General features: G+C 37.9%; 1 protein-coding gene across 2 annotated transcripts in view; it reads left to right on the plus strand.

The window, feature by feature from the left end:
• The window catches only part of LOC106878472 (calcium-transporting ATPase type 2C member 1), a 51,891-nt gene that overhangs the window by 22,825 nt on the left and 17,962 nt on the right, over positions 1 to 11,104 (plus strand). For both annotated transcript variants that reach the window (XM_014927689.2, XM_052974100.1), the window contains 8 exons: positions 2,076 to 2,276; positions 3,605 to 3,694; positions 4,030 to 4,065; positions 5,595 to 5,656; positions 6,319 to 6,427; positions 7,610 to 7,765; positions 8,372 to 8,440; positions 9,480 to 9,622. In XM_014927689.2, coding sequence (XP_014783175.1) covers positions 2,076 to 2,276; positions 3,605 to 3,694; positions 4,030 to 4,065; positions 5,595 to 5,656; positions 6,319 to 6,427; positions 7,610 to 7,765; positions 8,372 to 8,440; positions 9,480 to 9,622 — 866 coding nt within the window. The remainder of the gene's footprint in view (positions 1 to 2,075; positions 2,277 to 3,604; positions 3,695 to 4,029; positions 4,066 to 5,594; positions 5,657 to 6,318; positions 6,428 to 7,609; positions 7,766 to 8,371; positions 8,441 to 9,479; positions 9,623 to 11,104) is intronic.

The following is an 11,104-nucleotide window of genomic DNA, read 5'->3' on the forward strand; positions in this document are numbered from 1 at the left end:
TTCCTAATGCCCACCACTTTACAGAGTTTACTGGATATTTTTTATGCGAAAGCAGCACCCACACTAATTCTTTTTACATGGCGCCTTGGTATTAGGATTTCAATTGTATTGTGGTGAGTAGGTTATATATGTATACATACATACATATATATATATATATGTATATGTCATCATTATTTAACGTCTGCCTTCCATGCTGGCATTAAATGAGGATGGATGATATAAATACACATCAAAATTCTTTCAGCTTGTCTACCTAACCCTCTCAAATGCGCACACACACATGCACGCACTCACACTTGCATGCACACACTCACTCACTCCAACGCACACTCATTCATGCACATGCACACTCTCACATGTAATTTATTAGCAACTTTGAATTAATCTTAAATAGTTCTTGATATTTAAATTCTCTTGTTAACGAATAAGGACATTTGTTGTTCTGCGTCAGGTCAGTCCTAGTATTCTAGCCATGGCCATTCCATCGTTTTCTTTTTTAATTTCAGGCATAGTGTAACTTGGATTACTTTATCCTCTGTGTTTCTTGGGTTTGTTTTTCAGCTGCTAGAATGTGTGATTTCCTAATTTTATGTAGATTTGCATTCAGCCAATACTCTCCAACTCCCTACATCTTTTCTCTCCTACTGTCCTCCCCTGACCTCACGATTCGGCAACTGGTGTTGGTGTGTTTATGCTCCTGTAAGTTAGCAGTTCAGCTAAGGAGACTACTAAAATAAGTACCAGACTCATTTACAACAGTCATACAATGTCAAAACAAGGAGGCACAAAGACATACCTCCCCCCCTCCATACATATTGGTATGTATGTGTGCATATGTGAATGTGTGTATGCATATGTGATGGCATGCACAAGATTTCTTTTATCCCTCTTTATTTCTTTTGTTATTTGTGTATTTGCTTACTGGATGACATAATGAGCAACCTTTTTGAATTATCCATGTGATATTGTTATGATTTGTTCTAGAACATTCCATAGGGAAATATATTTATTTATCAACAGCTATATAAACTTATAGTCCTTTGGCCTGTGACTAGTTTGATAAGTGCAAATGCACGAAACTCTCAGAGTCTGCTAAATATTAATAAAAATATACATATACTCATATTTTGAGCTCTATTTTTCCTGTTTGCACCAGCATACCTATATGTATATATATATATATATATATATATATTATTACGTATATAACATTTGTAAACAAACACGGAAGGTTTTGTAAGTTATGGAGAGAAAGCTACTATGGAAAGCTCATAGTATAATAATATATCATAATATTTTATTCTGATTTGAAGCGACAATTTATAAATACAAACAAACGACTGAAAAATGATGAGCTAACCCCAACCAGAATCGAACCTACAAATCAATGCTTACATGGCTCCTTGCATATCTGATTGGGCCAAACACTCACCCATCAATTTCAGCCATCATTTTTCAGTCATTTGTTTCTATTTATAAATAGTCACTTCAAATTGGAGAATAAAATATTATTATAATACATAATAAAATATTATAATATGTTATTATACAGTTATATATATATATATATATATATATATATATATATATATATATATATATTCACATACATACATAAACGATGAGCATCTTTTACCTTTTGTTCACTAAACCACTCACAAGGCTTTGGTCAGCATGTAGCTATAGGAGAAGACACTTGCCTAAGGTGCTGAATGGTGGGATTGAATCCAAAGCCACTGTGTTACCCTTTAGCCAAGGGCTGACCAAAGCTTTGTGAGTGGATTTGGTAGGCAGAAACTCTGAAAGAACCACATCATTGTGTATATGCGGGGTGTATATGTATATTCGGATGGGATGTATCTGAATTTAAATTATTTTATTTAAAGACAGAAACAGATTAGTAACTATGAGATTCACACTCACCTATCCACTCCCACATGGTTGAATAGTTAAAACATTTACTTTGTAACTTTGTGGCTCCAGGTGACAGATTTCTTAGAATCCCTTATTTTTATTTTTTGTGCTAAAAGACTTAAAAGAAAAAAAAGACCTGTTCTTTCTTTCTTTTGTAGAATGGAGATTCAGAGATGATGTCAGTTTTATCGGCAGAGAAAGCATCTCAGATGCTTTACCAAGATCTCTGCAACTTTCTTGACACAGACCTTAAGGTGGGTTTATCACACGAAGAAGCAGCCAGTCGCAGGAAGGTTCACGGCCCTAATGAATTTGAAATCAGCAAAGAAGAGCCATTATGGCGGAAGTACCTTGGACAGGTGAGTAGAGTTGTTTTAACACCAGTCGGTCAGTGATGATGACCATCTTTGGTCAGGCCCTTTTTACGCTCGTTTAATTGATCTTCAGTTATACCATCGTTACTGCAATACCACCACCATTCAATATATTTTATATTATCATAGGCACAAGTGTGGCTGTGTGGTAAGAAGCTTCCTTCTCAACCACATGGTTTTGGGTTCAGTCCAGTGTGCAATTGTTTTCTACTATAGTCTTCGGCTGACCAAAGCCTCATGAGTGGATTTGATAGACAAACTGAAAAAAGCTCATTTAATGTCTGTTTTCCATGCTGGCATGGGTTGGATGGCTTGAGAGGAAATGGCAAGGCCAGGGTCGGCACCAGCTTCCATAGTATGTTTTGGCTTGGTTTCTACAGCTGAACATCCTTCTTAATGCCAACCACTCCACAGAGTGTACTGAGTGCTTTTTACATGGCACCAGCACTCACACCAATGCTTTTTATGTGGCACCTTAGTTTTAGGATCTCAATTCTGTTATGGTAACTTACTAGTTTGACAAAAGAGACCAGTAGAATTAGTGCCAGGCTTGGAAAAGTATCAGGGTTGATTCATTTGACTAAAAATTTTTCAAGGCAGTGCCCCAGCATGGTCACAGTCTAATGATTGAAACAAGTAAAAAATAAAAGCTAAAGATCATTTTCATTACTATCATTATCATCATCAACGCCACTGTAAATAAACATCATTACTACCATTGTCACTACCACCAACCTCTAACACCATGGGTTACCAACATCATCACTGCTGCCATTACCATTGTCTTATGAATACCATAAACAAATGTTATCACCATCATTAACACTATCAATCTCAAACTCTGCACAGCTACTCATCATCACCACCACCACCACCACCACCACCACCACTACTGCAATTGTCTTATAGTCAATACTTTAACTCTTTTGTTACCATATTTCTGTTGAGATTCTCTGTGTTTATTTCAATCAATTTTAAATATATTGAAGAATTTCACAAAATAGCTTTGTTATTATTAAGCTAGTGTTAGAAACATAAATTAAGACTTAAGTTCTGGTGGAAGATTTTAATTCAGAACTTTTGAAAACAAGACATTTGTACTACAGTGCTGGGGCCAGTTTCAGCTGGGTTGGTATCAAAAGGATTAAACAAATATCATCACCACCACCATCGTTCATTTTTTCCACTCTACCCTTTAACCCACGCATACATGTACATATACTCTCAACCACCAGTATCATATCTACCCATCACCACCACCACTAATGATGTGACAATTACAGGAATCCTATCCATTTATTTTTGTTTTACAGTTCAACAATCCTTTAATATTGCTGCTTCTTGCATCTGCAGTGGTAAGTGCAGTGATGCGACAGTTTGATGATGCTGTTAGCATCACAATAGTAAGTATTGCAACATTTGTATATTATATACATATATTTATTTTATATTGGTGATACACATGTATGGTATGAGTGTGTAGACAATACTGTATCAATAGTAAGTACATTATCATTTAATGTCTGCTTTTTCATGCTGGCTTATAAAGTGGCTTTAAAAAAAATGGATGTAAAAATGAATGCAAGAAAGAAGTATTTATAAAATATGTTTATTCTTTCTCTCAACATAACTACGATATCTGATGATTATATTTATTTTCTTTCTTTTTGTAAATGTTAAATTTATTACTTATATCCTCTTGACTGTGTTACTGACATGTTGTGTTTGTTATTTCTAGGCCATTATTATAGTTGTGACTGTTGGGTTTGTGCAGGTAAGCTCCAGATTTTTACCATTCCCCCCCCCTTTTCTTCCAGTTTCCATGTTTCATATCTTGCAGTGCCTTCCATGACACCCAGTCTAGTATAAAGGTTATAAGATTAAGATGGTGGGGGAAACTACCGAACTATTAGCCATCATGCCATGGGTTCAAACCATATTTGCTATGACCTTTCTGTTGTGTTCCATGCTCGTAGATAAGGTACAGTTGTCAATCCAGTGTCATATCTGTGTAGTCTGTAGTACCAGTACGAGCACTGCTGCTACTACTACCACCACTACTACTGCAACATCTACAGAATACTTTTCAGGCATTTTGATTTGATTTTCCCAATTTGATTCTATTGACATTTAGACTGAAGTATTTGGGAATTAAGTATGGTTGGGCCATTGAACAGTGCAATGGCAGTGAGTCAATGTTTGAACTGCAGACCTCTCTACTGTTTTTTGGTCTCATCACTTGACTACTTGTAATCTGGAATGAATTTCTGTCATTTTGGGATATCATGGGAAGATGTTGGGCCTCTTCATAACATAATGCTTTCTCATCTGTAGAGACCTGTGAGTTGTAACTTTCTTGCAGTGCTTATTTACAGCTGCAAGAGCTGTTCTGCTAATGAAAGCTAAGTATCTTTGCCCAGAGACCACTGCTGTACAACTAAGAAACTGGGACTCCGTCGATTACGACGATGAGAGTTCCAATTGTTCCAATCAACCAAACAAGCTACTTGTGAAATTAAAGTGCATGTGGTTGAGTACTCCACAAACACATGTACCCTTAATGTAGTTATCAGGGAGATTCAGTGTGTCAGAGTTGACAAGACTGGCCCTTTGAAATACAAGTACTACTCATTTTTGCCAGCTGAGTGAACTGGAGCAACGTGAAAATAAAGTGTCTTGCTCAAGGAGACTATGCATTGCCAAGAATTGAACTCACAACCTTGCAATTGTAAGCCGAATACCCTAACCACTAAGCTATGTACCTTCACACAGCATAACTATTATATTGACTAAAGAAATAACTGACCATTGACCCTTTAGCATTTAAATGGGCCATAGTATTCAACCGGTTTTACATTCAAACTGCCGGGTCCCTTGGGCAAGTGTCTTCTACTTTAGCCCTGGGCTCACCAATGTCTTGTGAATAAATTTTATAGATGTAAACTGTGTAGAAGTATATGTGTGTATTATCCCTGCTACTGCTTAATGACTGGTGTTGGTTGGTTTATGTTCCCATAACTAAGCAGGTCAGCAAAAGAGACTGCTAGAATAAATAAGTACTGGTGTTGATTTATTCAATTAAACCCTTCAAGATGGTGCCCTAGCATGGCTAAAATCCAATGATTGGAACAAAGTAAAAGATAAAAGGCATAGCTAGATGTTCTGGTATTGATTTTCTCCATTCCTGATATATTGTAGAATACAGTGAGCTGTTCAAAAAAGCAACCACATACCTACAGCATATGCCAAATAATCCACTAAACTCTTTTTTGTCTTTCTTTCATTCCATGTCCTGATTCCCAGGAGTATCGATCTGAAAAATCTCTGGAAGCTCTTACCAAACTTGTTCCACCAAATTGTCATTGGTAAGTTTCTCTGTATCTTGACTAAGCATTGTCTTTTAGGATATCGTGGAAAGATTTTGGTCCTCAACATACCATAATGCTTTCTCATCTGTTCTGCTAATGAAAGCTAAATATCTTTGTCCAGGGACCACTGTTGTATCACTACTGTAATGACTATAGAAATAACTGACCATTAGCATTTTCTAATAAATCTAATATAAAAGTGTGTCTATTGTGGTGTTTTAATGAGTGTTTGTGAAGGAAATTTGCAGCATACATCAGAGATGTGAGTGTATGTCTGAAATAATCCGCTATAGTGGTGATTCATATCATCAGAATGTACTGTGTGCTTTTTACATGTCACCAGTATGGGAGATTTCCATGTCACTGGCACAGGTGCCTTTTACATGTCACTGACACCTTTAGTTTCAATGGTTTATCTTCAAAAGCTTTCCTCAGTTTTAATGTTTAACCCTACACCTCATCATTGTCTCGTTCAACTACAAACCCCTTCCTTGGTTTCAGTGTTTAACTCCACTCCTTCATTGTCTTCCCGTCCAACTACAAACTCGTCCCCTATTACTGTTTTTGGTTAACTACAACCTTCTCCCCTTCGACGTCAGTTTCATCCTACAACATGTGTTCTATCACTTATCTAACTCTGTCATGTCTAATCATTTCAGTCTTCGCAATGGTAACGTAGAGACATTTTATGCCCGAGATCTTGTGCCTGGTGATGTTGTCTACCTCAGTATTGGAGACAGGGTACCAGCAGACATCCGTCTTTGTGAGGTAAATTACAATTTTTGCTATTTGTTGAGTTTACATTTTCTTTGTAGAGGACAGTCCTCTTGTGGTTGGTTTTATCAAGGTCTTTTAGTTGGAGATTGAGGAGTACACTATCATGGGTACCTATTGTACCAGTGTGCATAATTATTTTCCATATATCACTCACATGACTGATTATGTGTGTTTGTGTATGCTTATGCAAGCATGTCCAAATGTTCAATCCTTCAGCATTTAAACTGGCCAAAATATTCTACCTGTTTTGTGTTCAAACCAGCCAGATTGGGTCTTTCACACCTACCTTACAATGTCATTTTAAAAACATGCAATTACGTCAAAATCTTGAAGGTACAAAATAATGCCTGATTAATTCAAAGCAATGTCAATAATTAAGAATTATAGTACAATTTAATCTAACTGTTAAAGGATTAGAAAGTTCATTCAGAATCCTGAAGTTTTGAATTCAGTCCAATTGTATTGCATCTTGGGAGAGCATCTTAGACCGTAGACTTGAGCCAACCAAAGATCTGCGAGTGAAACTGATTAGACAAAGACTTTGGTTACCCATTTGTTGGTCATTACCTTCATTTCAAAGAATCAGCTGATACTTCATAAAATTCCATTAAAGATATATGTCTCTGGAATACTCAGCCATGTACACTATGTTTCAGTGAGTTCAGTTGATTGAACACCTGGATTAGTTATCAAAGAAACCAATAGAGATCTATCTATAGGTTTTATTTGCAAAAGAGACCGATAGAATAAGTACTAGGCTTACAAAGAATAAGTCCTGGGGTCGATTTGCTCAACTAAAGGTGGTGCTCCAGCATGGCCGTAGTCAAATGACTGAAACGAGTAAAAGAGTAATATACAAAAGAGATGTCATGGTCACATCTAGAATAGCTTTGGTCATAGGTCTATATGGTCAGTAACTTTACCAATGTTTCAATTTTGTTGGCTAGTGTGTTTAGCTGGCCTTATTCAGGGATTGAAACCTGACCTGATACACTACAAGAATATGGATTTTTTGTTTTTGAATTTGAATCTGTGTCCCTGGGGAAAATGTGAAGTCCACCACCTCTCATCTTTCCTAACCTTTGAAATGTAAGCTGTTGTGTCGAGTAATTTCTGAGATATCTTTTTATCTTTTCTTTTTTTTTTTTTTTTTTTTTTTTTTTTTTTTTGCAGGCTGTTGACCTCGCAATTGATGAATCTAGCTTTACTGGAGAGACTCAGCCCATAGCCAAAACAACAGCAGCTCAACACAATGGCGGATCAAATGGAGTTTCAAATTTGAAATGTGTAGCTTTCATGGGGACTCTGGTGCGCTGTGGCAATGGCAAGGTATGTTACTGCATGCATGTGTGAGTGTGTATGTGCATGTATGTACATGCAAGTATTTATGTGTGTGTGTATACATCATCATTGTTTAACATTTGCTCTCCATACTTGCATGGGTTGGATGTTTTGATATGGAACTGGCTAGCAGGGAGCTGTCTAGACTCCAACTGTCTCTTCAGGCATAGTTTCTATGGCTGGATTGCCCTTCCTAATGCCAACCACTTAATATGCTAGGTGTTTTTTATGTAGCACTGGCACTTTTGTAGTGCTTTCCTCTAGATACCTTCCTCTCAAGCCCCTTCTAGTCTAACCTTTCCTTTCTCTAACCACTTCGTCTAGCTCCTTATATAGTCCCTTTTTGTCTCCTTCCTTTCTAGCCCCTTCTTTTCTTGCCCTTCCTTCTTTAGACCCTTCTAATTTAGCTCCTTATGTAATCCCTTCTGCTCTGGTCTTCCCTTCCCGCTCATTCTCTAGTCCCTTCTTGTCACCTTCCTCTCCGTCTCCCTCCCTATCTAACCCTTTCTTTCATGATTTTTTCTCTTTTACTTTAACTTCTTTACTTCCCAGACATAATTTACTGAACAAAAGATGTTTCTTTCACTGTTTTAGGGTGTAGTTTTTGGTACCGGAGAGAATTCTGAATTTGGAGAGATTTTTAAAATGATGCAAGAGGAAGAGGTAAGGAAATACAAGTTATTTTTCTTTATTTGCCTTAACATACCCACCAGAGTTACTTGTTTTACCTGATGTATGATCAATCACCAGGTGTTTTATACAAACTGATAATTGATTAAATGTCCAGGATGAGTTATTAATAAGATTATAATTTTGTAGTTTATTCACCTGTTTTGCAAGTCTATATATATATATATATATATATATATATATATATATATATATATTTATATATTATTTATACTACCAAAGGTGTTGAGCTGGCAGAATTGATAGCATGCCAAGCAAAATGCTTAGCAGCATTTTGTCTATTTGCATGTTCTGATTTCAAATTCCGCCGAGGTTGACTTTGCCTTTCATCCTTTCAGGGTTGATAAAATTACTTCCACACAACTTTTGCAGTTCAGCAAAAGGGCCTAATTAATAAGTACTAAAATTAATTTCTTTGACTAAACATTTCAGGACAGTGCTCCAGTGTGGCCACAGTCCAATGACTAAAAGAAGTAAGAGATAGTAAATGAGGTTACATATTTCGACAGTATCATTTGTTAGTATTTTCACTATAAAGTAAGGTGGCAAACTGGCAGAATTGTTGACACACAGGGCAAAAATGCTTAACAACATTTCATCTGTTCTTACATTCTTACACAATCGCTGACATGCGTTGCAGGACACACAATTGCTTACACATGGACGGACACACAATTGCTTACACATGGACGGACACACAATCGCTGATGCACGCGGACGGACACACAATCGCTGATGCACGTGGACGGACACATAATCGCTGACGCGCGAACAGACACACAATCGCTGACACTCAGACGGACACACAATCACAGGCACAGACACGAACGGACATGCAGGTAGAAGGGCAGATGGACACACCGGTGGAGGATCAGATGGACACAGACAGACATAGGCATATATATATATATATATATATATATATAAACTGTTTCTTTGCTACACACATACAAATTAATTCATCTTCACCTGGTCTCCTATGTATCTTACTAATGCTTATCTCATTACACAGGCACCCAAAACCCCACTCCAGAGAAGCATGGACATTCTGGGCAAGCAGCTGTCCTTCTACTCATTCTGTATCATTGGTGTGATTATGTTATTGGGATACATACAAGGTCGCCACTTACTTGATATGTTTACCATTGGAGTCAGGTTTGTACCTCACTGTCAACATTCACTCGCTCTATCTCTCGCTACCACTCTCTCTTGCTCCCCTCTCTCACTGCCACTCTCTCCCTCCCTCTCCCACTCCCTCTTGTACACAGTCTGAGAAGGTTTTGATATCTTTGCATTGGCAGTGTAGTACCTGTGTCTGTCATTGCCAGTGTCAATACTCTTGCACAACAGTATAGAGTAATGTTACAACAATGATGACAGCTGTAACAGTAACATCAACAACTACAACTGCCACCACCACCAATACTATTACTACACCCCTCACAACAACAACCACCCCACCACCACAAAAAAAACACCATCAATACTGCTACTTGTACAGCAATTACCAGTACTATTGCAGCCATCATCACTACTATTACTACAGCAAGCTAACAATAGAGCCTCTACATGGCCTCTTAGTTTGCTAGAAATGTTAGCCAAACCTCTCTCATGTCACATCAATATTATTTTAAATAAGGAAAGCACACAGTAAATGATGTCTGGGGAAAAAAAAGAAAAGATCAGGATGGTCATGGCCAGAATGCTTTAGGATGAGTCTGTTTAATCAGGGCTGACCTATGGCTAAACAACAAGAAAAAGAATTGTGTACATTCATATACACAACCATCTATACTGAAGTTGGCAGTGAGCTGGCAGAATCATTAGCAGGCAGGGTGAAATGCTTAGTGGTATTTTGTCCAACCTTGTGTTCTGAGTTCAAATTCTGCCAAAGCTGACTTTGCCCTTCATCCTTTTAGGGGTCGATAAAATAAGTACCAGTCAAGCACTGGGGTCAATGTAATTGACTTAACTACTCTTGGGTAAGAGTATAAAAACTGCAGCCCTCTGCCAAGCCATGTCGAACATGTGTGACGGAGTCGGCTCATCTAACCAGTGTGATCTCAAGCCCAAATTCACAGCCTTCACATCGTACCATGGTTGGTAGAGAGAACATGCTGTGGCCTTCATCCTGCAATAGACTGAACATAAATCCACACAGACATACACAAACACACACACACATATGTATGCATATACACACACACACACAATACATTTGCATACATAAACACACATATACACATACACACGCATACATACACACGCATTTACACAAACATGTACGTACATACACACACATACATGCTTGCGTGTGTTTGTATGTATATGTGTGTGTGTGTGTATCATCATCATCATCATCGTCGTCGTTTAACGTCCGCCTTCCATGCTAGCATGGGTTGGACGATTTGACTGAGGACTGGTGAAACCGGATGGCAACACCAGGCTCCAATCTAATTTGGCAGAGTTTCTACAGCTGGATGCCCTTCCTAACGCCAACCACTCAGAGAGTGTAGTGGGTGCTTTTACGTGTCACCCGCACGAAGGCCGGTCAGGCGGTACTGGCAACGGATATCTATATATATAAAAATGATAATGTGTCTGTCTGTCTGTCTGTGTGGGTGTGTGTGTGTGTGT

The sequence above is a fragment of the Octopus bimaculoides genome, chromosome 17 (assembly GCF_001194135.2).
Source record: "Octopus bimaculoides isolate UCB-OBI-ISO-001 chromosome 17, ASM119413v2, whole genome shotgun sequence".
NCBI lineage: Eukaryota > Metazoa > Mollusca > Cephalopoda > Octopoda > Octopodidae > Octopus > Octopus bimaculoides.